This window comes from Penicillium arizonense (genome assembly GCF_001773325.1).
Source record: "Penicillium arizonense strain CBS 141311 chromosome Unknown PENARI_contig012, whole genome shotgun sequence".
Taxonomy (NCBI): domain Eukaryota; kingdom Fungi; phylum Ascomycota; class Eurotiomycetes; order Eurotiales; family Aspergillaceae; genus Penicillium; species Penicillium arizonense.
This window is the reverse complement of record NW_019173289.1, coordinates 245087-272658: the sequence shown is the minus strand read 5'-3', so window position 1 is coordinate 272658 and position 27572 is coordinate 245087. Positions and strand designations below refer to the sequence as shown.

General features: G+C 47.8%; 11 protein-coding genes across 11 annotated transcripts; 5 read left to right on the top strand and 6 right to left on the bottom strand.

Annotated features, from left to right (window-relative positions):
• Nucleotides 1-111: 111 nt before the first annotated feature.
• Nucleotides 112-2547, top strand: triA (uncharacterized protein; the record flags this gene model as incomplete). Its single annotated transcript, XM_022632944.1, has 3 exons — nt 112-1794; nt 1865-2308; nt 2374-2547. The coding sequence occupies 3 exons, from the start codon at nt 112-114 to the stop codon at nt 2545-2547; spliced, it is 2301 nt and encodes a 766-aa protein (XP_022487098.1).
• A 402-nt stretch (nt 2548-2949) lies between these two features.
• Nucleotides 2950-4656, bottom strand: PENARI_c012G10005 (uncharacterized protein; the record flags this gene model as incomplete). Its single annotated transcript, XM_022633029.1, has 2 exons — nt 2950-4408; nt 4466-4656. 2 exons carry the CDS (start codon nt 4654-4656, stop codon nt 2950-2952), a joined length of 1650 nt encoding a protein of 549 aa, XP_022487329.1.
• A 224-nt stretch (nt 4657-4880) lies between these two features.
• PENARI_c012G00468 (Zn(II)2Cys6 transcription factor) lies at nt 4881-6451 on the top strand (the record flags this gene model as incomplete). The annotated part of the gene is made up of 4 exons (XM_022632786.1): nt 4881-5160; nt 5217-5297; nt 5353-5615; nt 5675-6451. The coding sequence occupies 4 exons, from the start codon at nt 4881-4883 to the stop codon at nt 6449-6451; spliced, it is 1401 nt and encodes a 466-aa protein (XP_022487281.1).
• Nucleotides 6452-6655: 204 nt separating this feature from the next.
• Nucleotides 6656-7628, bottom strand: PENARI_c012G04456 (uncharacterized protein; the record flags this gene model as incomplete). Its single annotated transcript, XM_022632891.1, has 3 exons — nt 6656-6997; nt 7062-7516; nt 7580-7628. The coding sequence occupies 3 exons, from the start codon at nt 7626-7628 to the stop codon at nt 6656-6658; spliced, it is 846 nt and encodes a 281-aa protein (XP_022487357.1).
• Nucleotides 7629-8978: 1350 nt separating this feature from the next.
• On the top strand, nt 8979-11083 carry PENARI_c012G00673 (putative MFS transporter; the record flags this gene model as incomplete). The annotated part of the gene is made up of 7 exons (XM_022632793.1): nt 8979-9054; nt 9114-9190; nt 9245-9315; nt 9373-9664; nt 9721-9792; nt 9859-10578; nt 10658-11083. 7 exons carry the CDS (start codon nt 8979-8981, stop codon nt 11081-11083), a joined length of 1734 nt encoding a protein of 577 aa, XP_022487099.1.
• A 5088-nt stretch (nt 11084-16171) lies between these two features.
• Nucleotides 16172-17185, bottom strand: PENARI_c012G12448 (uncharacterized protein; the record flags this gene model as incomplete). Its single annotated transcript, XM_022633081.1, has 3 exons — nt 16172-16493; nt 16554-17082; nt 17131-17185. 3 exons carry the CDS (start codon nt 17183-17185, stop codon nt 16172-16174), a joined length of 906 nt encoding a protein of 301 aa, XP_022487315.1.
• Nucleotides 17186-17644: 459 nt separating this feature from the next.
• On the top strand, nt 17645-18928 carry PENARI_c012G07858 (NADH:flavin oxidoreductase/NADH oxidase; the record flags this gene model as incomplete). Its single annotated transcript, XM_022632975.1, has 1 exon — nt 17645-18928. One exon carries the CDS (start codon nt 17645-17647, stop codon nt 18926-18928), a length of 1284 nt encoding a protein of 427 aa, XP_022487097.1.
• Nucleotides 18929-19227: 299 nt separating this feature from the next.
• PENARI_c012G00606 (uncharacterized protein) lies at nt 19228-20943 on the bottom strand (the record flags this gene model as incomplete). The annotated part of the gene is made up of 3 exons (XM_022632791.1): nt 19228-19895; nt 19966-20459; nt 20528-20943. The coding sequence occupies 3 exons, from the start codon at nt 20941-20943 to the stop codon at nt 19228-19230; spliced, it is 1578 nt and encodes a 525-aa protein (XP_022487075.1).
• A 675-nt stretch (nt 20944-21618) lies between these two features.
• Nucleotides 21619-23735, bottom strand: PENARI_c012G07173 (flavin-containing monooxygenase; the record flags this gene model as incomplete). Its single annotated transcript, XM_022632958.1, has 5 exons — nt 21619-21670; nt 21733-22425; nt 22486-23246; nt 23298-23325; nt 23440-23735. The coding sequence occupies 5 exons, from the start codon at nt 23733-23735 to the stop codon at nt 21619-21621; spliced, it is 1830 nt and encodes a 609-aa protein (XP_022487243.1).
• A 389-nt stretch (nt 23736-24124) lies between these two features.
• PENARI_c012G04029 (MFS transporter) lies at nt 24125-25763 on the top strand (the record flags this gene model as incomplete). Its single annotated transcript, XM_022632874.1, has 2 exons — nt 24125-25622; nt 25759-25763. The coding sequence occupies 2 exons, from the start codon at nt 24125-24127 to the stop codon at nt 25761-25763; spliced, it is 1503 nt and encodes a 500-aa protein (XP_022487086.1).
• A 729-nt stretch (nt 25764-26492) lies between these two features.
• On the bottom strand, nt 26493-27443 carry PENARI_c012G02378 (SDR family NAD(P)-dependent oxidoreductase; the record flags this gene model as incomplete). Its single annotated transcript, XM_022632833.1, has 3 exons — nt 26493-27067; nt 27117-27341; nt 27392-27443. 3 exons carry the CDS (start codon nt 27441-27443, stop codon nt 26493-26495), a joined length of 852 nt encoding a protein of 283 aa, XP_022487360.1.
• Between the last annotated feature and the right edge of the window lie 129 nt (nt 27444-27572).

The window sequence follows — 27572 nt, the reverse complement described above, 5'->3', positions numbered from 1 at the left end:
GTCCCTCCCTGCTTCCCGACATCTTGCGAGGTCTGAATGTCGCGAACGCCTGTCGCGTGTGATTTTCGATAATAGTGCTAGTGCGGTGATCCCGAAGTGGGTGCTGTCACGATGGATTTGCGCACGATCATGAACAGCGACGCCAGCGCTTCCAATCCTCCACCCCCCAACACCTCGACCAGCTCGCCCATATCCGCCCAAGCCCAAGCCCCCCAAAAGCGCACAAAGAAATCACCTTCTTACTCAGAATATTCTGCCCACCCGCCCCAACATCCATTGCAACCTTCGCACGCTTCCCCAGACCAGACCTCGCCTTACACAACCGCGCAATCGCCATATCAGCAATATCACGGCCCAGGGGTAAACACAGCAGTGCAGGCTCAGCGCGGTCAAAGTCCCACACACATCTTGACTCCCTACGGTTCTGCAACGCGTGATCAATTTGGCGCGTCGGGATACGGAACACACCCTCAACACCCCAGTGGCCCGTTAGCCTCACCTTATACACCACAGCCCTTGAGCGCAGGGCCACAGCAGCCGGATCAGCAGTCATATTTTGCCCAACAACGCTCTCACTCGCTGCAATCGGTTGTCACCAACCCCCGGCCCCCAACCGACCCCTTCCGTCCTAGAGACAGCCCGCCCGCTGCATCGGAATCTGTCTCATCACAGCGCTTTTCACCTTCCGCCCATCGATCCGTTCCCGGCACTCCCCTCGGTCCTCCTCCTACCTTTGCCTCCCGCCAGTCGCCATCGACTGCGCGCCCGCCATCCTCCGGTCACGGCTCCTCGCGCAACCCCCTATCCAGTCCGAGAGCAGCGCACGAATTTCAAGCACGAGACCCCATTCAAACGCAGTCACCTGGGACTCAGAGACACTTATCAGTGCACAGCTCGCGCCCGTCTGAGCCGACCCCTCATCCTCCTTCACTCGGGTTCAAGCGAGAGCCAATTGAGAGCGCTAGTCCTCAATCCAACTCCCGTCCCAACAGTATTGCTGGCATTTCAGAACCCGCAGCAAGTGGTCTAGCGCGCTCATCTGAAGATAGAAAGCTGGTCGATAGTCCCACAGCACCAAAACCCATCTCAGCCGGATCGGATTTATTTACCTCCCCTACTGCACCGGGCAGCCAGGTCAATAGTTCACCCTCAGGTCCTCGCGAAGGTGTGCATCCTTTGAAGATGGAAATCGACAACCCGCCTCATGTGGAATCTCAACAGCCCAGACAAAAGAGAAGGAGATATAATGAGCCTCCAATCTACGCTCAGAGATCGGCTCGCACCAGAGGCAAATGTCCGCTCATTCCTAATCCCCGCCCTCCAATTCCGAAGCATGCCCGTCAAACACAACAAGAGTCTTGGGCAGCTCGCAGACGTTCCTCCTCAACAATGGCCGCCACACCTTCTGCGCTGGTCACCCGAGCGCCTACCGTGGCTTCACCGAGTACAAACGGGCCAACGCCTGTGCAGCCCCCGCCATCAAGTATCTCGCAGTCAGCAGGTTCACTGGGACCTTGGGAGCCATCTATCACCGGTTTTATCCCACATGAGGAAGTCACAAAGACGCTTTGCGATTTCTTGTTCAAACATGTGGTGTTGAGAACCGACGTAAATGCAGGACCCGCAGGCTCGGCAGCTGCTGGCCAAGGTGCAATCATTGAGGTTGAGGCGAAACTGGGTCATATCATCGACATGGACAGCAGAGACAGGATCAACCTTCCCATTCTAACCGAGAGCGTGATCAACCGGGAGAGCGCCCGGTTCCGGACATCGTTTGAGAGTACAATGACTGTCGTAAGTTCATTTCCAGCCGGTCCTCAAGCATGGACAGCATAGGAACTTGATCGCTAACCATGAATTATAGGAACAACACCGCGCGATGAACAACTTCCTCAACGAGACCGTCAAAGCGTCAATGCCACAACAAAACTCGACCCGAATCCCGCTCTCCTATACACACAAGAGAGAGCGTGATACCTTTCATGAGGTTCAAGCATCTGATCTACCCCCAATCATCCGTCAAAATTTGAACCCTCGGCACAAGCCCAAAGTCCGGGTTACCACCGACCAACGCACAGGGGAAGTCCTCGCCAAAATTGTCAAATGCCGAGTTGCCGACATAGATGTGTGCAGCCCACGCACCACAGTGGATTGGCGCGTCAGTGTCAACCTCGAAATGGAATACCCCGGCGATGTTAGCACCCTCCCACTGGCAGATGCAGCAGGACGAGGCGAGCGCATCAAAGATCGAATGAGCTACAGCCATTTGGCATATCAGGTGGACCTGACTCAGGTAGCCAAATCCGAGGTAAGTGCACCAAAAGTTCCTATGTTACCCCGAAAACATGAAAACAGTCTTCTGACCACCAATAGCAACAACCGGGCAAGAATGAGTTTGAGCATGAGCTCGAGGTTGAAGTCTCTGCCGCTGAAATCCGTCGCCAGGGTCAACTTGCCATGGCAGGCGACCCAAAGAACCAGTATGAGGACCTTATCAAGGGGTTTGTGGACAACATCCGCCTGTTGGCTCGAGCTGTGCCACCTTGACGAGGTTGCTTGTATTTTGTAATATCTATCTTCATCAAGTCTTCCCTTCTGGGAATTTGCATTTTGTTCTTTTTCTTTTCTTCTACTGCAGATATGGTTTTTGCATTTGTCACTGGGTAAAAAGCACGCACTACATTAGACAAGGTGTGTGGGTTTCTCTATGTTCGTATATTCTCCGGAGTTATCACCCCTGATACGATCCTACTCCAATTGATTACACTTGATCGCCTACTTAGGCTCCATTCGTTGTCATTCTTTCTCAGCAATCGACCTACTGTATAGACAATTCAAGAGTAGATATACAAAATCATCAGACTGGGCATACTTGACAGGACTCTCACACCGAACTTGACGTTTAATGCATACTATCTGCCGATTTAAGCTACACAACCACCAGGCCCATCAGAACTTCCGTCTATTAACAAGCGCATCAGCAGCAGCAACCCAATGCATCCAAACCTCACCATCCCCAAGTCGTACCACCCTCTCCATCCTCGTATACTCCCTAATATCTTCATCTTCAACTTCACTCTTAACACCCATCCGACTGTCAGGCCCCCAAACCATCCACTTGCGCCCACCCTGAGCCATCCAAGGCTCAACCCCATTCGCAAACCGAATCCAAGCAGCAGCAAACTCCCTCGCCATCACACTCTCCCCCTCATTCATTTCATTATTCAAATTTCCAAAAAGGTAAAGCAACTCATGAGCGTGATACGCAGTCCCCTCAAAAAGATTCTTAATCCGAGATCGCTGATCGAAATGGTACAGGAATAAATTCTCTTCCAGCACCCGTTGACGCATGCATTCCTGCGCCAGGACATAGTTGGGAACTTTGAAAATAGCATCGCCACACATATGTTCCACGCGTTCTAGCAGTGTGTCGTGGGCTAGGCCCTCGGTGATACCATACGCAGATAGGATCTCATCGGTGTACGAGTCGTCCTTGATATGAGTTGTCATGACATGTCTGATAGATGCATAGCTCTCTTCAACAAGGTTGATATGGAAGATTACACCTTCGTGGTATGTATCTCCAATCATATACCCCTTCAACCAAGGCGGCGGAGTATGGATCTGACGCGGGTCAAAGCCCGGTCGATAGAACCAATCGTCCAGACATGGATTCCCCGTTCCAGATGGCACACCCTGAATGGATGGTGTTGCATTGGCAAGATCCTGCTGCGGGATAGCACGTAACTGATCCAGTGCATCTAGACCCGCAGGATCAATTTGGAAATGACGACAGACATCCTCGAAGAAACGATCATGTTGTTCCATCGTGAATGCAGGAATAGCAGGCGAGAGGCCGGACATGCACACGGCACGGTGGAATACCGGTGGCCTTGCAGCGAGTAGCTGGTTGCTGATTGAGATGCCGCCTGCTGATTCTCCCACTGCTGTGACATTGTGAATATCACCTCCTAGGAGCCCGATGTACTTCTGTACCCAGTCAAATGCGACCTGCTGATCAGTGAATCCGAAATTGCCACTGCCTGCATATCCATCGTGTTTCAATTCACGGGCAATGGTCTGACCGGCGAGGAAGCCGCCAATGCCGACGCGGTAATTGAAGTTTACACAAATAATCGGTGACCCGACGGTTATACTATGTGAAACAAGATTGACCGCGTCGAAAATGGGTAAATTTGCACCTCCGTATAGTAGTGATCCGCCGTGAACGTAGACCAACACGGGAAGCAGTTTATCGTTTGGCCTCGGTGCATGTGGAATCACGATGTTCATGACCAGACCGGACAGTTCGTCCACGGTCTGCGAGACCGGGAAGTGTGCAGCCGGTGGGACGGGGACGAGATCGTCGGCATCATCACCTTCGATTATGGGGCTTGGGCAATCATTCCTGCATGTTAAGGATCGGTCAGCAGAGACTCAATTTTGGGGATTTTCGTGCTAATACCCTAGTTTGGTGCCATCGTGGTGTCCATTTTCCCATGTTGTCTTGAGAATTGATCTTGTCCAGCGTTTTGAAAGATGTGCATAGGGAATCCCGCAGAATTGTTGTACGCCATTGGCGAATTGGAGACCTTCCACTGTTCCCAGACCGGGGATGGAGACATTGCATTTGGATGTGGGCGGTTGGAACGACATTGAAGAAAACAGCAAACAGAGATGTTGAAAGTCGAAACACCAGAACGCAACTGAAGACATCCAAGTCTCAAGATTAAGACAATTGATAACCGTTAGATATCTGTCCCAATCGGGCAGTCGGACGCGGCTGTCAATATAGCCGCAATCTCCACAGTTCCCCCGCATACAATTAAAACCTGGGCGTCTCCCCATCCCCGAGCTCTCCAGCTCTCTCTCAATCTGGCATGTCGACCCGCTCATACCAGGGCTGCTGGACATGTAAGCGACGGCGTCGCCGCTGCGATAACGCGCGCCCTACTTGTCAGAACTGTGCTGAGCGCGGGGTCGTGTGCGAGGGCTACGAGGTTCGGCTGCGCTGGGGCAGTGGCATTGCGTCGCGCGGCTATTTTACTGGCGCTGATAAGCCTGTCAAGGGTTCTACGCCGAGCAGACCGAGGGGTCGGCAGAGGGATTTGAGTCGGGAGAGGAAGAAGCGGGAGACGGAGGGACTGGGGATTTCTTCTGGTCAGTTATGGCTTCGCAATTGATGAGTTTGTTCTTTGGTGTTGATTGCTGGGTAGGATCCGATGGGAATCGGGATTTGGAAGGCAGTCCAACAAATGACGAGCAGGTCGTTGAAGATGAGGTTCTTTTTAACAAATGTGAGTGTTGTTGATGGTAACGAAGGAAAATATCTGCTCTACTGACAGTAAGCAGTTATGAATGATGGCATCAATGCCCTACATTCGACGACGGCAAGAGACAGTATGTTGCACGACCGTCTTCCGCAACTATGTCAAGAATCCAGCGCACTGTATCCTATCTGCATTGCATTCCAACTTGCATTGACAAGCTTCGCCAGGCCGCGCTTCTGCGAGTACTTCGACACAGCCCTAGGAACATTTCGATCAGAACTGGCACGTAGCACAACCCTTTCTGACGGGACGTTGACCTCTGGGTTGCTGCTGTGTAGCATTGGCGTGCGTGACCCCAGATTCCTTCGTGAGACATTGTGTTATGGTTCTGACACCCTTTCTAGTTGATGCATGGCTTGCCTTGGACTATGCATCTAGAAGGCATGCACAATATTCTGCAAAGCCACGGCTTAAACGATATACCTCGGCCATCTACGCCAACGCATTTCAGGATTCATCTACTGGAGGTCATGGGAGTCATGGATTTGGCTTGCTTTTCCATTGGTCGCCAAAGCCCGCGTATAGGCATCTGGCGTCGCTATTGCCAACCTGCTGCTCCTAGGTATGGCATTGAGCCTGTGAGTGGTATCCCGCGCACTTTATTAGACATCTTCGCGGGAATAGGGGCAGAGGCTACGGAGCAGACGTTCTGGGACTGGCCGGGTGAGCCGGGCAGTTTTCTACAATGCTATCTCTGGGAGGCACATCAGTTAGCTGGTATTTTGGCTCTTCGCAGAGAAACGAGGGCTTCTCTTCCTAGCCAGAGCGAGACTAGCACCTCGGCATGGCGACAGCCCGCAAGGTGCCCGGCAGATACAACGGTGCTTGTTACACGAATCATGGCTTGCCTCGATGCCATGCGTCTCGCATTTATTGAGCGTCCAACGGAAGATGCCTTCATCAAGAACGCGACCATTTTTCCTATGTTTGTGGCTGGATTGGAAGTCAGTGTGTTATGTCGCAAACCAGAATGGCAGCAGGCTATCCGCAAGGAGTTTTCACAATCACATCAATGTCAAATTCTTCTGGGTCTGTTGGAGGAGCTATGGGGAAAGGGGGATCCCGCTATTGATATAGATGAACTGGCTCGATCAAAGGGACTTGAAATGGGCTTGTTATAATGGCCTTTTACGGATGTGGATATGGAGAACATATGCTACCTTTACTACATAACCTAACCAGATACCCAAGACTATATGATAACAATTGTTCAATCCGGAGCGAAACCAATGTTCACTTCGCTTACCCCGTTGCCGCGTACTCTTGAGTGGCTGTACATGCTACTTTATACAGCTTGTCCCAGGCTCTGACCTTGTATCATTCTTCTAACTCCCCTTCTTCCCCGGATGAACCATTACCCAGTGCTTGAACCCCTGATCACCTTCACCATCCCTATGACTCCCATCCTCGAACATCTCGACCACTTCGGCCACTTCAAATCCGAAACTCTCATAAAACCCAATATTCTCCTCCCGAGTACATTCCAGATATACAGGCTCGTTTTGCATATGTTCCAAGGCCCACCTCATCACACCCCCACCGAGACCGCGTGATTGCAAGGAGGGATGCACAGCTATTACCTCGAGATACCACAGTTTTTGCTTTGGGAACGTTGCCTCTAACAACTTCACACTTTCGTCATGCTTCTCCATGAGTACCTGCACTCGCTGGAGGACAACACATTAGCTTCAAGAATAAATTATGCAAAGCGATATCGGATATTTGCTTTACCTTCTCTCTCACACCACTATCGTGCGCGGGAGCCAGACGATCCAAAAACCACAATTTGCAAGCAAGCCATATGCGCGGTAGGGACCATGATGCTCGCCCGGGAGGTGGAAATAAGAAAACAACAGCGCCGGCATCCTGTCTGCTAGAATTGATGCCCCCGTCTTCCATCGAGATTTTCGGTTCTTTTTCTGGCAGTGCGGTCACAGGCGCTGTAGGAGTACATGTTGATACCTTACTTCGTGCTCTCTGGGGAAATTTATCTGCCATTTGTCTGACATCACCAGATCTGAATACCTCGCCTTCAAACATTATCCGTTGGATCCGCCGGTACTGCCAACTCCCCGAGCTGGTATCTTGCTGTGCCCATGGGGTAGCATTCGGGCGCAGCCAGCGGATCAAGGGATCTGAAGAGAACGCATGATTGACTGTTCGTGCGATGGCGGGTATGGAGCTTTCTGTACGATGGTTCATGTATTAGTATCCGGTGCAACCTGTCTTGATCTAGAGGAAGTTCTTACCCTTGTGAACAGGAAAGAGGTCAACCTTGACCATCGATTTAGCAGACATGGTTCCGATACTGCAAGGTGATAGTGCGAAGGCGGTTGACAGATTCGTGAATATAAGACAAACGCATTGATATTAAGATATTTAGAGATATCCTGAAGTTGGAAAGTGCTGGCGAGGTTACGAAGCAGGAAAATTAATCAGAGATTTAATTGCCTGATATTGGGATCTAAACCAGCTTCCCCAGATATGAGTTCTAATGAGGCTTGATAGGCGACATTCGTTAAGGATGGAGAACTAAGTAGTGTCCACCTGCCGCTTATGGTCAAGTTTCATCTAGTCAATGCGGTATGCCGTGCCGATGCAATCTATACACCGATGGATCGGTCTGATTCAATTACCGGAAGTGGTTTCGTTCCAGGATTGGCTTACGGGTATTGAGCAAGATACTGTTTGGTATTTGCTGTAGATAGAGATGCATGAAGGCTTTGTGTCATAGTGGATTCTAGTTCCAACGCGTTCTTTTACACGTATTTTGTAATTTATAGAGCTTCTGGAGACCTTTGACTAACCAAAAACATTCACACTTACAGTGCAGCTGATTTCCACTTTAAGATCCTTGCTATGTCTTAGTCGTCGAAGCCCTCGGCAGTTGAGCATTTCGTCAACTCCGAACCAACCTTGTCCACGATATCCCGACGAACACAATATCCAAGAAACTATCAAGTAATAACATCAATCTCCTTCCTCCAATCTTGCGGGGTAGACAATTCGCTTCGCCACAATATCCGATAAATGAGTCTAATTACACGCCATCCCCCATTCGGCAAGTCGACGCACCGGAGAACATGCAGGCTACCGATATCAACGAAGCCAACGTCAATCCAAACCTGCAGTCCACTCACGTCCCTCTTCTCCGCATTTCTGTCACAGGTTCCGGGTGGCTTGACATGCTTCGAGAGAGACACATTATGGCTTATCATCCAGCCTGAACTCGCGTATCTGTACCGCGGGGGTAGAGATATCATGTGTATATCGTGTGCAGACACTGGTCGCGTCCCAGATTGGACGGAAATTTGGGTATATATCGTGGGTTTGACCACCTCGTCGCTACTTAGAAGGATTTCGGTTCACGAAGATCTCACTTTATCAGGCGACTTGACTTTTCCTTTTCAACCTCTTCTGTCCTAGGGAAATTTCTCAGCAAAAAGTATCTTCTACCTGTGCCTTCTATGCTATATCCAATATTCGGAAGAACATAGTTTGGCGACGAGGTTCTACGACAATTCATACCTCTTCCGCCCTATACCCATTCAGATACTACTTCGACCTTGTATCTAGGCCTCATTTTCTTTTCCTCCACATATCCCGCAGAAGTCAATATTCGTTGGCTTCTCCTAATCTAACCAAGCGATGGTGGACCTACATCAAGTGTCCTCTTTCGAGGATGAGCCCGACCTCGCTCCTGGAACCTTCAAATTGATTCGAGGTAATTGAACACTAGCCTAACTTGAGATAAACCTTTACTTATAGGCGTGCTATATCTAGACGATGAATCGGATGAGCACGGCCAACGGGTCGTCATGCTTGACCCAATCCCGTCAAACGATCCCAACGAGCCCTTGGTGAGCTTATGGATACCCATTTAATGAATTCTGGGCTGATATTAAGATATCCAGAACTGGAGCACTATGCGAAAGTCGGTCAATTTTACTATAGTTCTTGCCATGACAATCATCATCTTCACAGCGTGAGTTGCAAAATGCAACCCTATAAATACAGGCAACTGACACTCCCTTTTCATCAGGCTATCCATCCAAGCAATATTCTGGCAGCAGATGGTCGTGGATCTCGAGGTGACATACACCGAGCTGAATCGAGCTATGTCAGTCAATTTTGTCGGCCTGGCCACCGGCTGTATCTTTTTCATCCCTTTCGCAAAGAAGTACGGTCGACGACCAGTCTACATTGTCTCTACCGCTTTGATGTTGGCCACATCTTTTTGGGCATCGAAGATGCATAGCCTGACGGAGTTGTACTTGATGAACCTGCTCCAAGGCTTGGCCGGTGCCACGAATGAATCCATCGCTGAAATTACTGTGAGTGGAATATCTCTGTCCACCCTGTTACTAGGAGACCGGCTAACGTCGCACAGATTGCCGACTTGTTCTTTGTCCACCATCGGGGGACAATGAACGGTCTGTATATGACCTGTGTCATGATTGGTGTAAGTTTCTATTCCTCGAAATATCATATATGCAAAAGTCGTCTTCTCTCACACTGTCCATAACAGAGTTTCTTGACTCCGATGGCAGCCGGTGCCCAAGCAACATCGCAAGGATGGCGGATGTCCTATCAGACCATGGGCATCTTCAATGTCGTACTTTTCCTCTGTTTCTGCTTCCTGTATGAGGAAACCAAATATGTTCCTCTATTCACTGGACGAACCAGTAATACCGAGGAAGAGGATGAAGAAACCGAAGTATATTCACAACATAAGAAGAAACAACAAGACAAAGGAGACACCACAACAGCTGCCCAGAAAATCAACTCAGCTACAGAACCCAGCACCGGTCACCATCACCTCGACCTAACAATTCCACGCAACTCATGGAAAAAGCGACTGGCATTAGCGACACCCACCCCGGAGCCGATTTGGCCTCATTTCTACCGCCCATTCTGTGTGCTTATCTTCCCAGCCGTTGCATTTGCCGCCCTCCAATATGCAGCCGGTGTGGTCTGGCTTACCGTCCTGTCTAATGTCCTTTCACTCACATTTCCGTTGCCGCCATACAGTTTCTCACCCGAACAAATTGGCTTCACCAGTGCCGGTCCACTCATCGGCAACGTGCTCGGTGCGATATATGGCGGTGTACTAGGCGACAAGTCTATTCTTTACTATTCAAGGAAGAATAAAGGGTACTATGAGCCCGAGATGCGTCTTTATATCCTGCATCTTCCGGCTCTTGTTATGGCGGGTGGGCTGATCATGTTCGGTGTCACCATCTCCCGGGTAAGCCTATACACCCCATTCGACGGCCATTGAGCATCGTATTCAGCATCGTTGCTAATATATTCAATTTGAACCATAGGGCATGCACTGGATCTATCCCAACGTGGCCGGTGGCCTCTTCGGATTTGGACTCGGTAGTATCAGTGACGCGGCACTCGTCCTCGTAATGGACAGTTACCGAGATGTTAGTACACTCTCCTTCCAAAAGTTCCCATTCCTTAAAGTCTTCTCCGTACTTATGATCTTATCTACCCAGATAACCGGCGAAGCCTTCACAGCCGTAGCATTCATGCGTAATGCAGTCAGCATCGGAATCCCTTTCGCTATAACACCCTGGATCCAACGCAACGGTCTCCAGAATATGTTCGTGGCATGTGGCTTTATCAGCTTCGGTGTTACACTAACCATAATTCCCATGGTTATTTGGGGCAAAGCCGCCCGTCGCGCGCTTGCGAGACGGTATCGCAGCATTGTCGAGGAACATGGGCATGTGGGTCCACAATGATGGCGTTTTGGGGCGACGGTAAGTCAATTTGGATGATTATCATGGAGATTTGTAGGTATTTTGGGTACTATCGGATTTGGGCTTTTGGGATCTTGGGTTTTTACTGGATTATTTAATCTATGTTTGTGCACCGCCCGGGATTGTGTGTGTTAGACGTGCCTGTGTGTTTTGTGTCCTTATACGTCATTTAGTCTATGGTAAGAAGAATTCATTGGAGCCCAGAAGCTTTAAACCTTATATACATCGAGATTATGGCTATTCTGAACGTGTATGCCATGCCGGTGAATAAACACCCTGTAAACGAGGGCTGATTCACTGTAATGGCTCTCTATACCCAACGCTGAATTCTAATGAAATACAAACAACGGTGAAAGGAAATACCCAATATGCTTTCTGTTTAAAGGATTCTGACATCATTGTATAACATTTTCTGCTGCAACTGAAAATGTGAAGCCATAGAAGCTACCGATTAAAAGGATAATTCCCCGGTCAATGGCATTCAATCTCGGAAGCCGGCACAGGTCTCGGGTCGGGGTATAAGCCAAGCCTCCATCCTTTGGTCATAACGCGAAAACTGACTTCGGGACGTGGGATGCCGCTGTCGCAAAGGACGGAGAAGACCGTGATTTTTGCTCTTTTCGGGTATTCCATTTGCCTGTACCCGAGCTGCATACATTTTCGGGCCGTAAAATGACGATCACCAGAGGGTACAATGCTATGATAATGATCATCACTGTGAATACTATATGCGCCTATATACACCGGATTTTGTCCGCCGGGGTAGGGCTTTCCTGTCTGGACTGCCGCGATCAGGCTCAGGCTCAGTGAGTAAATGTCAGCACGCGCTCTTGCTCAGTGATCTGATCAGTGCAGTCATGTGATCGCTCAGTGACCAATCAGCGGTGCTCAGTGATCGCTTGGTGGTGGATCAGTGATCATCGATGGGTGCTCAGTGATGGCTCAGTGATCACTCAGCCACTGCTTACTCACCAGGACTCATTAACTATCCAATCAGCAAGCGGTAACTCTTTTCCTACAGCCTAAGTCAGACTATACCTAAAAAGGACATGCCCCACAGGGTCATCTATCCTGTAATACCTAGCGCGTAATAGTTAGTACTTCTGAGGCCCTCCTATTCTAGAGGCCTCTATCTAATCAAAACTGGCCCAAACGGCGAAGGTGAGGTGGCCCGTCCTGTTCAAGATTATGTAGTTTAAAGAGGCCTTTGCACTGTTATACGTCCTGTGACCCAAAATATTAAAGGAGACTTTGTCCCCTCCACGGCCCTATTAAAAGCAACATACATTTCATTACTTGTATCACAATCAACTACTCCTCTGAGTCTGCCTCTTCCCCTTTGAGCTCACGATCAATATCCCGTTATGGGTGGAAAAGCTTTTTTCTCCAAGCGTGATGAGAAGGCTAAAAAAAGGCGTCGTCTCTTATAGTAGAGGAACGGCTATATCCCTGGAGCCTACAAGAAGGAAGACGCTATTCGAAACAAAGATAGAAAACTTCCAAGGACCAAAAAATTACACTAACAAACATTGAATCTATGGCTTGAGTAGGTTTGAAAATTCAGAATAGAAAAGATTTATTAATGGCAAAGCTGATTTATTTTTCTTAGCTTCACAGGTGACCCTGAAAACGGATTTGAAGACTATAAAACTGTACCAGGTTGCTTGCCTCTAAGCCATGAAATGGTAGAAGGGTTCATTCGCTGGTATGCAAATTCTACCCAGGGCCGACTCTACAAGAGTAGGAAGCTAATAGTAAGAATAGCTAAGGCGTGCGCGGAGCGACTCTTCAGTAGGTTTAAAGAGACTACCGGTATAGAGGTCACTGAAATAGATAGGAAAGAAATATATAGCGTGAGTCCTTGCTGTTATCTCACTATTTGTAGTAATACTAATATTCTCTTTAGGATATAGTGGATAAAAAATACTTTAACTAAAGACGGAAAAGTAGTAAATAAGAAAAAGTAGAAATATAACTTTATAAGGGAGGACTTTTGGATATTGTCTCCTCGATGTGGCGGGTTAATCATAAGAGGTTTATGCTTAGAAGACTTAAAAAGGAAAGAGAAATCTATCTAGTGGGGTGGTGTTTGATATGTCCCCCGATAAAAACGCCTTCTCTTATCATCCCGATTCGGCCATTTTTATTTCCATCCTCGAATCCCTAAACTAGCCCATTCGCGTCCAGATCGTCACAATCATCGGCTTTTCTATCTTTTTATAATCAATCATTTCACAACCCATTATGACAGAGGAAGGTTCCCCACCGGAACGTGAAGGCAAAAAAAAGACGACCAGCGGAGAAATATAGCCTAAAAGAGTAGACAACTTGTCAGTCTATAATCTATATTCATTATGATTAACCTTCATCAGTTCCTGTCAGGGGTGAGAGGCCCTTTGTGAAAGATTTTATGGACCTATGGTGCATGAACTTTCCGAGTCGACGAAACAGTGTACATCTCCGCAGGCACGAATCCATTTCGACAGCTACCTACTCCGTACGGGGGAGGGGAAAATCGGTTAAAAAGGAGTCAATGTGGAGTACTCCGACAGCTTTTAAGCAGGAGTGCTCGGCTAAACAGGAGGCAAATAGTGAACTACATGATTACTTGACCGCATTAATGTGGGGTTGCATTAAGGTACAGTAGTGTGAAGAATTTACGGAGTATTTTAGTTTTTGTCAGAGCAAGCTAAAACAGTATAAACTACATAGGGTGCCACAAGTCTGTTTACACTTTCTGCCCGTAGACCCCCACCGCTCCCACCCCATCTTTTTTCAACCACCTCATTTCATTCAACACGGCTTCGTTTCGCTCTGCAATTGCTGGAACTCGCCCTAAGAACGCTCAATTATCTGATACAATTTGTTTGCTATTATATAAGCCCATGAGTCGCATGAAAAGCCCACTCAAATCGCATCTCGCTTAGGCATCTCGCGCCAAACAGTATACAATACTATTAAACACATTCAATCTACTGGTACACTGCAGTCTAAGCCTAGAACTGGCCACCCTTCGAAGATTACGCCCACTGAGCGCCGATATATCTTTCGCTTGGTTCACTGAAACCCGGTTATGAGCTACAAAGCTCTAACCAACGAAACAGGTTATCGGCTATCAAAATCAACACTCCGGCGTGTTCTAAAGAAGCTCGATATTCGCAAATGGGTCAGCAAGAAGCGAATATTATTAAAAAAGCAAGATGCGAAGAAATGAATGGATTTCGTTAAGCAATGGGCGAATTGTGACGATTTCAGCAATATCATGTTTTCCGATGAGCGCTCGGTCCAGCGAAAATCCAATTCTATCCACCAATACGTATTCTCATTCGAACACGAGCGATATCGGAAGAATCTTGTCAATCTTGTCAGCCATGGCAAAGATATTCGGCAGATGGTATAGGGCGCTATCTGGCTTGGTGGCCGTTCGAAGCTCATTATGGAACGGGATGAAACCTCACCGAAGAACGGTTATACAGCTGATTCTTATATTCAAGCACTCGAAGATGAACATATACAACATTACGAATCCGGTACTATCTATCAGCAAGATAACGCAAGGATTCATACAGCAGAAACTACACAATTGTGGTTTGAATCTTACGGTATATGGGTGATGGAGTGGCCGCCGCATTCGCCAGATCTTAATCCAATTGAGAAGGTGTGGAACCTACTGAAGCAGAAACTAATTGAGGTATATCCTCAATTAGCCTTCCGAGGACGCTCTAAGAAGGATTGGAATGGATTTTGCAAAGCGCTCGAGGTTGCATGGGATTCAATTGACCAGGCCAAGATTAATAGCTTCATTCTATCATTACCACGCAGAATCGCTGCGGTGAAGAAGGCAAAGGGCTGGTATACTAAGTATTAATATATATTAATGTATTAATTAGTTGGTATCATTATTAACTAGTCAAAATATTATCGTGTGGCTGATGGAATCGATTCTGAGTGGGGGATTTTTTTACGTGGGGGATTTGGAGTGTCAACACAGACTTTTGGTACCCTATGTAGTATGCATTTAATGGAGAAATATATCAAGGGGAACCAATTGAGAAGGATTGAAAAGATTGAATTGATTGAAGAAGTAAAATCGAGAAGGTCCTGGAGGCATGTTAAATACCCATCAAGTTCATGTTGAATGCCGCCGTACCTGCGAGAAACTCTGAAGGATTGCTGAAAGATCCCGTGGTTACATACAAAAGAAGTGTCGAACACAGATGGGGCACAATACCGCTAGACTAAAAATGCACCATGGGCTACATTCTTAGTCTATACAGTCTTTTATTGTTCCGACAAGAAGCAAAGAAAGCGGAAGCCGGGACAACCAAAAGAAGTTAGCGGTAAGTATCGGTTCCACTTTCCTCGACAGTTTTTATCGCCCATTTCGGTCAATGTATTATTATTAAGGATTTTTAGATATCTAGATCACCTTAAAGACTACTCTTTACGCCGAATCCTTAATCGTGGACATATTATTTTGATAGTTAAGAGTGGTAGATCGGGAAATTTCTTATAGATTTCCCCATCAGACTGTCACGGGCCAGTGCCCGATATTGGTCACCGTGTGCCACGAGACCTTGGCAACGAGACCTTGGCATGTTGACACGGAGAACACGCGCAGAAAACTTCTCCTCTTCAAGCTTTTTGTACACAGTTTGTGGCCTAGTTAGATTGAATTTAAGTCTTGCTTCAGCCCTTCACATACAAAAAACTTCCGATTCATAATCGTTAAATTGACGAAACACTCTCGACACGAGTCGATTGAGTAACGACGAACGACGAGCGATCGGACCCTTACCCCAGAGAGGAGTCACTATCGAAACGCAGACGAAGAGCAACCGAAGGACGACTGGTTCGCTACTCCTGACACTATTCAGCATCAGGAATCGATGAGCCCCCCAGCGTGGGCGCAAACACTGCTACAGCAGATGGCACAGACCCAGGCTATGCAGAACGAAGAAAGGGAGCGACGTAACCAGCAAGATGACAATCGTTCTTCTATCGTACTATTCCACGATGCATGCCAGTGGCTCATAACGCTACCTATACATTCAGATTCCTTGTGATGAATTACAGACGTGATTTAGCTACATCTGAAGCCCCATGTCCTGCGTCATCCTTTAATGCCTGTTTAACAAGCTTGATAGCGTCCTTGGCCTTCGGTCTTGGCAAGGTTGATCGTCCTTGAGGACCAGGGTCATTGAATAGACCCACCTCTCGCCACCCACCAATATCCCCAATTTCAAGCACTGTTCCGGAGGGATACTTCGAGCTCGTCACTAGTGACATCATGGCTTTGACAACCTCCTCAGGCGGAAGAGTAAAGTCATTATCCATATCTATGTGCTGGCGAGCTTTAGCGCTATCGCGGAACAGAGGAGTGTCCACGACTCTGTCATAATGCATATTAGCGAAACTATCACACTTGAATTTGGAATGTAGAATTGCTCACCCTGGTGCAACAGCAACAACTCGAATACCAGCTAGCCCATCCAAAGGAGCCATGCACCTTACAAACTGACTGATGGCTTGCTTCGAAACCGAGTAGAGGGGATTGACGACACTAGGAATCTGCGCCGTAATGCTGGAGATATGAACGATGACGCCTGACTTTTGAGCACGACGCAGTCTTCGAATAGCAATTCTTGACATCTTGATAGGATGCATGATGTTTACGTCGAAAACTTTGTAGTGTGATGCAGAGTCCAGATCTGCCCAGAAACTGTTCGAGGAAGGCTCGTAGACTCCAGCTCCGGGAACAATGATGTCGGGGGTTCCACCAAACTCTTTATCGAAGGCATCGAAGGCCAATTCGAGATGTCTCCAGTCTGTAACATCAGTCTTGTGGAATTGGCCTTTCGGAGAAGGCTGACTTTCGATGCTTTGGAGCCAATCTTGAGCAGAGGCGTGGAGGGTAAGGTCCGCTATGAGGACGGAGCAGCCATTATCGTACAGCGCCTTTGCGAATGAAAGACCAATTCCTGGTATTTGGTTAGCAGTGCTTGATTGCTGCATTGCAGAAGACTCACCTGAGCCGCCACCGGTAATGATCGCTTTCTTGCCGCGTGGATCAAGCGGAGGCATTTTCAATTGAGCTGATTTCTGTAGCTGGTCTTTGGGGTTTTAAGATAATGTGAATTGTATGGAGATCCCGATCAAGACCTGAGATTTTCTTGCAGGGAAATGCTCAAATAAAAGCTAATCGTTGAGCTTGATGGTTACAGATTGTATACGTGCTGCAAAGCTCCACCTGGCGGTGTGGAGAATTCCGCGGAACAACATCTCGGAATCAACAAGGCGTCTTTTGCGACCAGCAAATTGGCTGACTGGCCTCGGGTTATTATTGACCCACTGATTTTTAATGCGCATTCCCCGGATTTGGATGCTTAATATGCATTGAATCTGTAACATTGCCCGGAAATGTATCGCCTGTGACCAAGACTTGTTCCGCGACCTAGCCGGTCATATAGACTGGACTGCCCGCAAGCCCCGAACCCATCCAAAACAGCCATACGTTATCCTTTTTTCATACAAGGAACGAGAATGGCTCAAAATTTGAAATGCCAATCCTCTACTCCGGCAGGGCTCCCAGTTACAGCCGGAACACCATTCAAGATTGACGAAAACACACCTGAGTTGTTCCGACCATTGACCATTCGCTCTGTCACGCTTCGAAATAGGATATGTGTTTCGCCGATGTGCCTTTATTCCATTGCATCCTCAGGACCTCTGACGGGTGTAATGACACCTCTGTATATTACCACGATCGGCCACAACGTTTTCAAGGGAGCCGCACTTGCCATGATTGAGGCCACAGGTGTTCAGCCAAACGGACGTATCACTCCACACTGTCCGGGTCTTTGGAACGATGCCCAACAGCAGGGTCTGAAACCAATCGTGGACTTCATTCACTCTCAAGGTGGTCTTTGTGGTGTTCAACTGTCACATGCCGGAAGAAAGTCAAGCACACAACCTCCTCTGGTCGCGCAGCAGCTGGGAAAGTCGAGCGCAAGAGCTTTCAAAGAAGATAACGGCTGGCCAGATGATGTGTTAGGCCCTTCTGGCGGTGTCGAACATTCATGGGATGGAAAGGGCCTTGACTATCACGTACCCAAGGAGATGACAGAGTTTGAGATCAAAGAGCTGGTGTCAAATTATGCGAAGTCTGCCGAGAGGGCCGTGAAGGCTGGCGTCGATGTAGTTGAGATTCATGCTGCCCACGGCTACCTCATGAACCAATTTCTGAGTCCTGTCACCAACCGCCGAACAGATAGGTACGGTGGGAGTTTTGAAAACCGAATTCGTGTGTTGCTGGAGGTCATCGTTGCAGTGAGAGCAGTAATTCCTGCAAGCATGCCTGTGTTTGTTAGAGTCAGTGCGACCGATTGGCTTGAGCACACCGAGGTTGGAAAGAAGCTTGGAAGCTGGACGGAAGAGTCAACTCTTCAGCTGGCTAGGCTGTTGCCGGAGCTAGGTGTCGACCTCATCGATGTCAGCTCAGGAGGAAACCACCACCAAGCCAAACTCACCGTGTTTGATGGTGGCGAGAAACATACTGAAATTGCTCTGAAGATCAAACAAGTTCTCAAAGCAGAAGGAAGCAAGTTGCTGGTTGGAACCGTCGGTTTGATCACTGAAGCGAAGCAGGCCCGGGATCTGGTGCAGAGCGGTCTCCGAAGAGGGCCTGGAGTTGATATCATTTCCGTTGGCCGGCAGTTTCTCAGAGAACCGGACTGGGTTTTGAACGTCGCTTCAGAGCTTGGGGTGGATGTTGCTTGGCCGGTTCAACTTGAACGCCTTCGGCCTGGCCCTGCGTCCCGGATCTAGAAGAAACGAAAGAATTCAAACTGGATAATAGGACGGGTTGTAAATGAAAAGATTATGTGGTTTTCCGGGATAAAATTTGATGTCATTAACAGAAACTCGGTTCTTGTCTTTACTCTCATCCTGACAGTCATTTGAATTCATTATCCTGCGTAGCTTCTACAGTTTCTGGCTTGTTTCGCCCAATCCGTATATTCGACACCAACATAATTTAGATCCAGACCGACCCCGCCTTATAGAAATATTTCAAATTTAACTTCCTTTCCCAATTGCTGCTTCTAAGTTGTCACGCCTCTGTCGAGTCAAGCCTCTTCCACCATCTCAACCGACGGACCGTTTGAGTTTTTGTTGTCATTTCCAACCTCATCCGCATCATCCAGCTCACCAATATTCAACTCCCGCTGATACACAGCAACCATATCCTCGTCACCAAACATGCCCGCAATCTCCTCAAGAGGCTTATTCCGAGTATCCTTGAACCAAATAATGACTACCACCGCCGCAGCACCGGGAATGCATGTGAATACAAGATACCAGCGCCATGAGATGGTACTTATGGCATAAGGGGTAGCCTGCAGCCACATTAGGTTGGTAGCTGAAAGGACAGCCATAGCAATTGCAAATCCTTGGGACCTGACATGTGAAGGCCAGATCTCAGCGATATAGAAATATGTTGGCCCATCCAAGGTGAGTGAGAAGGTGGCTTGGAAGAGAAAAATGATAGCGACACAGGCACCTAACCCTGCGCGATTCTCGGTACCAAGGTAGAAACTCTGCAGAGCAGTTAAGATTCCGACCAGTGAGCCGCAGCCCAAAAGGCCACCGGCAATAAGCCAAGGGCGGCGCACGCGGTCGACGAAAGTCATGGCGATGACGTTGAAGACAAACCCCGCCAGCTGAAAGCCGCACTGGAAGTTAAGGATCTGCACCGTGTCAAACCCGAGAGATTTCCAGATAATGGAGCCATAATCTTGGAATGTCAGCGACATACCTCGGAAACATAGTTGGAAGAACAGGGGGAGAAAAAGAGCTTGACTTACTGAGGATAACCAAAACACCTGAGCTCATCAGAGCAAACTCGAGAAAGACGGTCATTGCCAAGCGCTTCCGCATAGAGCTTTTTTTGAGAATACTCCAATATGATGTAGCGAACTCAGCGTCAAGTCGGATCTGTTTCTTCATCTGGAAGAATTCTCGGCGAGCAAACTCATGCTCCGGGTCATCTGGGCTAGAATGCATACGGAAGATGATGTGACGGGCTTCTTCGACGCGATCTGTGGACAACAAGTATCGCGGCGATTCGGGCATCCAGTATAAACCAGACAAGATGATAACAGGTAGCGCCATCTGAAGTGCGATAGGCCCGCGCCACTGATTGCTGCCTTTGACAAAGTAAAATCCGAGACCAACGTAGCAAGCAAGTGTATAGCCAACCATCATCATAACGGCATGCACATCAGTCAGGAATCCTCGGAGGCGGGGTGGGACTAGCTCAGCGACCCAGATAGGGACGCTGGCGAGAATGACCATGGAGCTAGAAGCCAAAAGAAGAAAAAGTCAGGAAAATAAGAACCAATTTCACTTGTACTTTCTGTAGCATACCCGAAACCGCTCACGAAGCGGAAGGCAATAAACATGGCTGGGTTGATCGAAGCTGTCATACACGCCCCAGAAATGACTAGCAGAGCATTTCCAAAACCTGTTGAGAACTTGCGACCAAATTTTTTGCTGCTCCACCCTGCAAAGAAACTTCCAAGCACGCCTCCGGTGTAGAACAGCGCATTCATTGCACCTTCAATGGACTCGGCATTCGGAGCTGTGTCCAGCTTCATATGTGTTATGAAGGATGGCTGAGTGAGTGTAGTTGCAATGACAGAGCCTGCATAGCCATAAGCAGCAGAGCTCAGAGTGATAAAGAGGACAACAGCGGCAGTGTATACGTTGACATGTTGCTTTTTGTTGAATTGATCGTCTCGACTTTGTAGGGTTTCACTGGGTTCTAATTGCTTGAGCTGCATGGTTTCGATTGATAATTTGATAGATTGACTTGACTATGACTTGTAAATTCATTGTCGCCCTTCAGGCTACGAAAATCAGTTTCTTAAATTCAAAAACTCACGACTGCATATCCAGGCTGTTTTTTTGAGATCTACGGTTGCTGAATTCCATATTTCCGAGATTTCTAGTGGCTGAGGGAGATAGCCTTGTGTCATTTGCCAGATCCATCGTATCCCCGCATTTCCCCAGATTGTGGCTTACGATCCTTCCGCGGAACAAGGTGCTCGGAACGACGTGGGGCTCAAAGAAAATAAGATTTTTCCCTTGGGCTAGGCCTAACAAGCCATGGCAGATTGTGGGGTAAGTGGTAGCGCGTACTTGACAAAAGGGTCCAGATATGCCGAGCGGAAGTACTCCGCAAAGTGTGGTAAATGAGGATATCCGATTGGTAACACTAGGAATATTGAAATAAGAAAGCTAACCTTGGAAGAAGGAAGCCAAATATCTTGAGCAAGTAGGACTATGAATGTCGAGGCCTCAGGAGTCCGGAGTACCAGCATCTTCAGCAAAAGAAATCTATTGGGATTCAAAATTTCAATAATTGCCACATTCTATTGGAAACATTCTATATACTTAATATACTTCCACTTCAGCTTGGACACAGTATACCACTATCGGCCAAGAACATCGTGCCTTCAAAATGTTGCCTTGATCATCTTGGCAGCTTCAACTGGAGAAAGGAACCAACTGTTGAAGTATTGGTCTTAGTCAACACTGTTTATTTCATCATTTCATATTGAGGCACTCACGTCAAATCCGCTTCAGTCTTTTCCTTACACTCCTCGACAATAAATCCATTACCTAGCCAAGCAAAGGTAAGATCCTCATCATCGCACAAGCTGGACCAGTCAAAGTCTTCCCAGCGAGGATTTTTCAGAAGCTCGAAATAGTGCAACCTTGACCCCGGATGAAGAGAAATCAAAGGACCGCCTGGCTTGCCATTCTTGTACGTGGATGCACAATTGGAACTCCAGGCAGTCTTGTCTAGCCAGGCCAGAGCCTGTCGTTGATATGCACGAGGGATGTGTGGCTTCGGCACCACGGAGCTATAATTCTCTGTTTGAAGCTTGCGGACAAATTGAACAATGTACTCAGTCACGCGCTCGAGAGAGCTGACCACACTACCATGTCCAAGGGGGCTGCCCGGTCCAAGGTAGATAAAGAAATTGGGCATATCGGCGGCAGTGACTGACAGATAGCACTCCGGGTTATCATCCCATTTCTCCTGTAGATTGACGTTGTTGCGACCTATGATAGGGAAGCGAGGGGAGAAAGACATATTGAAACCCGTGGCGCAGATAATGGTGTCCACATCTCGTTGCGCACCATTGGCCGCTAGAAGACCGGTTTCGTTGAAAGAGTCAATTCCTCCCCAAATTATTTCGACCTTGGGGGAGCAGAGAGCCTCAAGATAGCCGTTTCCTGGTGTCGTGCGACGACAGCTGTAGTGGTCATCCTGTTAGCCAAAGAAGTCCATGGGTGTATTCAGGAGCTCAACTCACCCAACGGCGAATTCCGGAATCAAGTTCTCGCCAATCTCTGGCTTCGAAGAAAGCTTTTCGGTCATTTGAGACATAGAATATTCGAGGGCCTCCTTTTGAGCATCGGAGTCTTTGAGGTAGAGGCGGAAACGGGAATTTAGCTCTGACTCGACCTCCTTCCGATACTGGAGATATTCATCGGGATTTTCGGCCCAATGCTTCTTTTGTTCCTCCGTAAAGAAGACATTCGCACCATTTGGACCAGCAAACTTCTGAGCAAAGCTGGCAGTAACCCATGTTTTGCTGCGAATATAGACATAGACCTTTTCCACATCATCAAGGATGTTAGGAAGAATCTGGACACCCGTGCTACCATTGCCAATCAATGCAACCGTTTTGCCTTTGAGCTCGGCGATTTTAGGCCAAGCAGCAGAATGGATCATTTGACCCTTGAAAGTTTCCCTTCCAGGAATAGTTGGCCATTTCCAGTCATTGAAGCAGCCTCCGGCGTTGATCAGCACATCGCATTCTTCAGTAAATGGTTCTCCAGCTTCCCCATCCTTGTTGACCCGATTGCTGACCATCAATTCTCTACCGTCGGTTGCGACAATGTTCACTTGCCATTTCTGGCGCTCTTCAATCCATTTAGCTCCGATGATTTTGTGAGAGACTTTAACGTATTTCCGAAGATTATGTTGATCGGCGACCGCTTCGATGTAAGTGTGGATGTCTTTCCCGGTAGCATAGTAGCTTTTGAAGTAAGGACAGGGGGCCCAGGAGTACTAGAAATTTGTTAGAAGAGATAATATACCAAGCAGAGATGCATGCTGTACCTGGTAGTTATGGACGGGAATATCACAGCTATAATCCTAGTTAGTATTTACTAGATAGTAGGGAAGAGTTTCATACGCGCATCTTTGCATAAGTCAGCACTCATAATCCATCGACAGTTTTATTGGGGTAGAAATAACATACCCAGGATAACGATTCTCGTACCAAGTTCCTCCAACAGAGGCGTTCTTTTCGTATACCGTGAGACTCACGTTCGGCAGATTGCCTAGTTCGACCTCTCGTGCAAATGCTAAGCCACTGAAACCCGCACCAACACAGATCACTTTCAATGCTCGAGGAGCACCCAAAGGTAATCTTGAAATGGCGTATGCAACGTCATCTACCTCTTTGTAAGCCTCTGTTGCTTCTCCCACTGAAACATTGGGCGGTAGGATCTCCCTGTATCCTTTGAGAGCATCTTCTTGCGCTTGGTCGGGCATGATGAAAATTGATCTTGCCTATAGGTGGATATGGCGACAGGACAAAACAAATTTAATTCTTCAAATTGATTCAAAATAATCACTAGATAGAGCATGTTTATAAATGCTTCGGCCCAACTGAACATGAAGCTGTTGGGTCCGCAGTTCCGAGACAACTTGATACTATGCATTGTAAATGACGGTAACAGAAAGCCCAATTACCGCGGTGCCGAACTCTGCAACACCATTCCGGCCCCCAAATGTGCCAGGAAAAATACAATTCCGCGGAATAACGATTACTAGGGGTAAGAAAATAACAGCCCCGGCAGTAAATTCATAATTAATTCATATTCGATAATCGTAGTATAGTCTTGTTTTCAAATTCCCCCTCATTACTCCTCGTAAGCAGAATGTTAGGAGGAACTGGGCATGTTCTTCAGACTCACCCTGTGAAGATCTCGCCTTGGCGTATCTTAGTCGATCAGGGCGCCATTACTCAAGCAGTCCTCGACCACGAGTATCCAGGATCGGGCACCGAAGAAGACCCCTTTGCGGTGACTTGGATCCCGGACGACTGTCGGGATCCCCATTTATTCAGCTTTCCCAGAAAAGTATGCATCATGCTTGTGGCCGCATCTTCGACTCTGATCGTCTCCTTAGCATCCTCTGCGTACAGCGGAAGTCTCGATGAAATTATTGCCGATTTCAATGTCTCCAGGCCAGTCGCAACACTCGGCTTATCGTTGTATGTCCTGGGCTTTGCGATTGGTCCGTTATTTTGGGCTCCTTTGAGCGAAGTATGCGGTCGCCAGATTTCATTTTTTATCAGCTTAATTGGCATGGCCGCATTTCTGGCTGGCTGTGCAGCAGCTCCAAACATTTGGTCGCTATGTATCCTTCGTTTCTTTGCTGGCTCTTTCGGCTCAGCGCCGCTGAGTAACGCTGGAGGGACTATCTCGGACTTGTTTACAGCCAGACAACGAGGGCTTGCCCTAAGCTTATATGCCGCCGCCCCATTCCTTGGCCCATCAATAGGCCCTATCATTGGTGGCTTCCTTGGTATGAAGGCAGGTTGGAGATGGGTGGAGGGTTTCCTCGCCGCTACTTCTGGCTTTGTTTGGGTCTTGACGACACTCCTGATCCCAGAAACATATGCGCCCGTTCTTCTGATTCGACGAGCAGAACGTCTCTCGGAGATCTTGGGCAAAGTTTATCGAAGCAAAATCGCCTTGCAGAAAAGCCAACTGCCATTAAGTGTACTGCTTAGAAGATCTCTATCCAGGCCACTAGTATTATTATTTAAGGAGCCTATCGTTATGCTCTCTGCGACGTATGTCGCCATCGTTTACGGAACGCTATACATGCTCTTTGCTGCATTTCCTATCGTGTTTGAGGATATCCGCGGATGGAACCCTGGCGTGGGCGGGTTAGCATTCCTTGGAGTTATGGTTGGTATGATTATCGGTATTATTTGCACAATTCCTGCCAACTTTCACTATATGAAGGTCCAGCATCTTCATGAAGGATATGCACCTCCAGAGACAAGACTTATCCAGTGCATGCCTGGCGCGTTGGCAATTCCCATTAGCCAATTTTGGTTCGCATGGACAAATTATCCCTCCATCCATTGGTCGGTCTGCATAATCGGCACGGCTCCGTTTGGATTTGGTGTGATTTTGATCTACCTCGGAATCATGAACTATCTCATCGACTCTTACACCATTTATGCTGCGTCCGTGCTGGCGGCTAATACCGTGTTACGGTCGATATTTGGGGCCATCTTTCCTATCATTGCCACATGGATGTATGACGGAATTGGCGTTCACTGGGCTCCGTCGATCCCAGCCTTCTTGTCGGTGCTCTGCATGCCATTCCCATTTCTGTTCTACAAATATGGTGCCTCCGTCCGTCAGCGGTGCAAATATGCTGCTGAGTCGAATGAACACATGCAGAAATTAACGGAGAACACAATCCAAGAGAGAAAAAGGGTACCCAGGGGCCAGGAGTCAGATATAGTTGCAGAGAAGGGGGCTGAAATGGACAGAATAGCTACACTGTAGTGAACCGGGCTGGCACCACGTTCATTGCTACAGTGCGCATTCCCAGGTCCACTAGAAGTGGACTCACCAGGGGACGCTACCAGAATATACAGATAGACCTACATAGACAAATAGAAATTTCGGAACTTCAAAACAAACCTACGACGGTGATTAGTGCCACGAGGGAAATAACACCCTTAGGCATACCTATTCTTCCCCTACCGATTTTCTATATCATTATCTGCCCTGTCTGCTTCGACCCTGACCACGGAGTCAATTTAATACTCTTAGAAAAGAGGATATTTCTTGTCTCAGGTGTATTTCAAGCGTTGCTTGAATAGTGTTTTAGAAAGGGGGTAAAAAGTCGTCTAGAAAGACCTTCATCAAAATTTCTAGGAAGAGGTTAACTAAGATACACTGAAAGAACAAAGTCGTTAGCCCCCTCTTATATTATCTTGCCTTTAAATAGAAAGTAGATAGCTTAGAATTATGACGGAAAAAAATTGATTTTTTTCCCCTAGTGGCGTTAACGACCGCCGTATCCGTCCGTATCTGCCTGTACTATGGAGTACGGAGTACAGTTGGCGCATTAGTCCGAGCGGTACATAGGGCCACTGGGGAAATTGCTACGTCAGACCCGGGCCCAGAACTTTTCCAATTCATTGGCAAAATAACGGCCAATTAACAAGAATTATTTAAATGATCGAAAAGTATACGATTGAAAGACGCTTTATATTTCTTAACACGAGCTGCGGTCATATCGCAATGCCGCCAGGTGTCCCGCATCGACTGTAACCGATGACCCAGACATATAGCTAGCACCACAGCCACTTAAGAATATACACACATCAGCAATTTCCTCGGGTATAGCGAGTCTCTGCCTTCCATTTCCCTCCACAGCCCATCCCCTGGACTTTCCCGGTACAGTAGAAGTCTTCCTAGCCGCAACCATGGGTGTCTCAGTCATACCTGGACACACGGCGTTGATACGAATCTCTTGCGGGGCATGGTCAATAGCTGCAGATTTTGTGAGACCGATGACAGCATGCTTTGAGACGTTGTATGGCATCATATTTTGCAAGGCAGCAAATCCAGTGATGGAGGCAATATTGACAATACTTCCTCTCTGTGCTCGAAGTGGGTTGTCGATTCCCGGGGTGCAGGTAGGGTTCTGCTTTTGCATCACCTGTATCTGTTCCTGCATACAGATCAAAATGCCCTTTGTGTTGATTTCAAGGATCTTATCGTATTCTTCGTGGGGGTACTGGGCGGTTGGTACGCGAGCGGTTGTTGTGATTCCGGCGACGTTGGCAGCTGCATTCCCAGTGTTATTATTGACCATCAGTAGACTTGAGAGACAAACCATAATCCAGGCTTCCAAATGTGCTGACAGTGTCTGAGACCATGCGTTTCACAGACACGACATCTGTAACATTTGTCTCTAATGCAAGTGTCTGTACCGTATATCCTCGGGCTTTTATCAACGAAATTGTTTCGTCAATGCCCTCAATTTTGATGTCGGCCAGTACAATAGCCCTGCATCCTGCCTGGGCATAGGCGAGACATAGTTCACGCCCGATTCCAGATCCTGTTATAATAAGTAGTCGTCCCTTTCATTGCGGTAACTTCGTTACGAACCTGCGCCTGTTACCAAAGCCACGCCATTCAGCGTTTTCACTTGAGCCGACATAGTAGCAATGATTCAAAATGAAATTGGAATAAAATAATGTTTCTTGGATGTTTTTCAACTACATATATGTATATGTTGGAGATATATTACCTAACCAGTGTCCTTATGCTCGTTTGCCGCGCCCCCCCC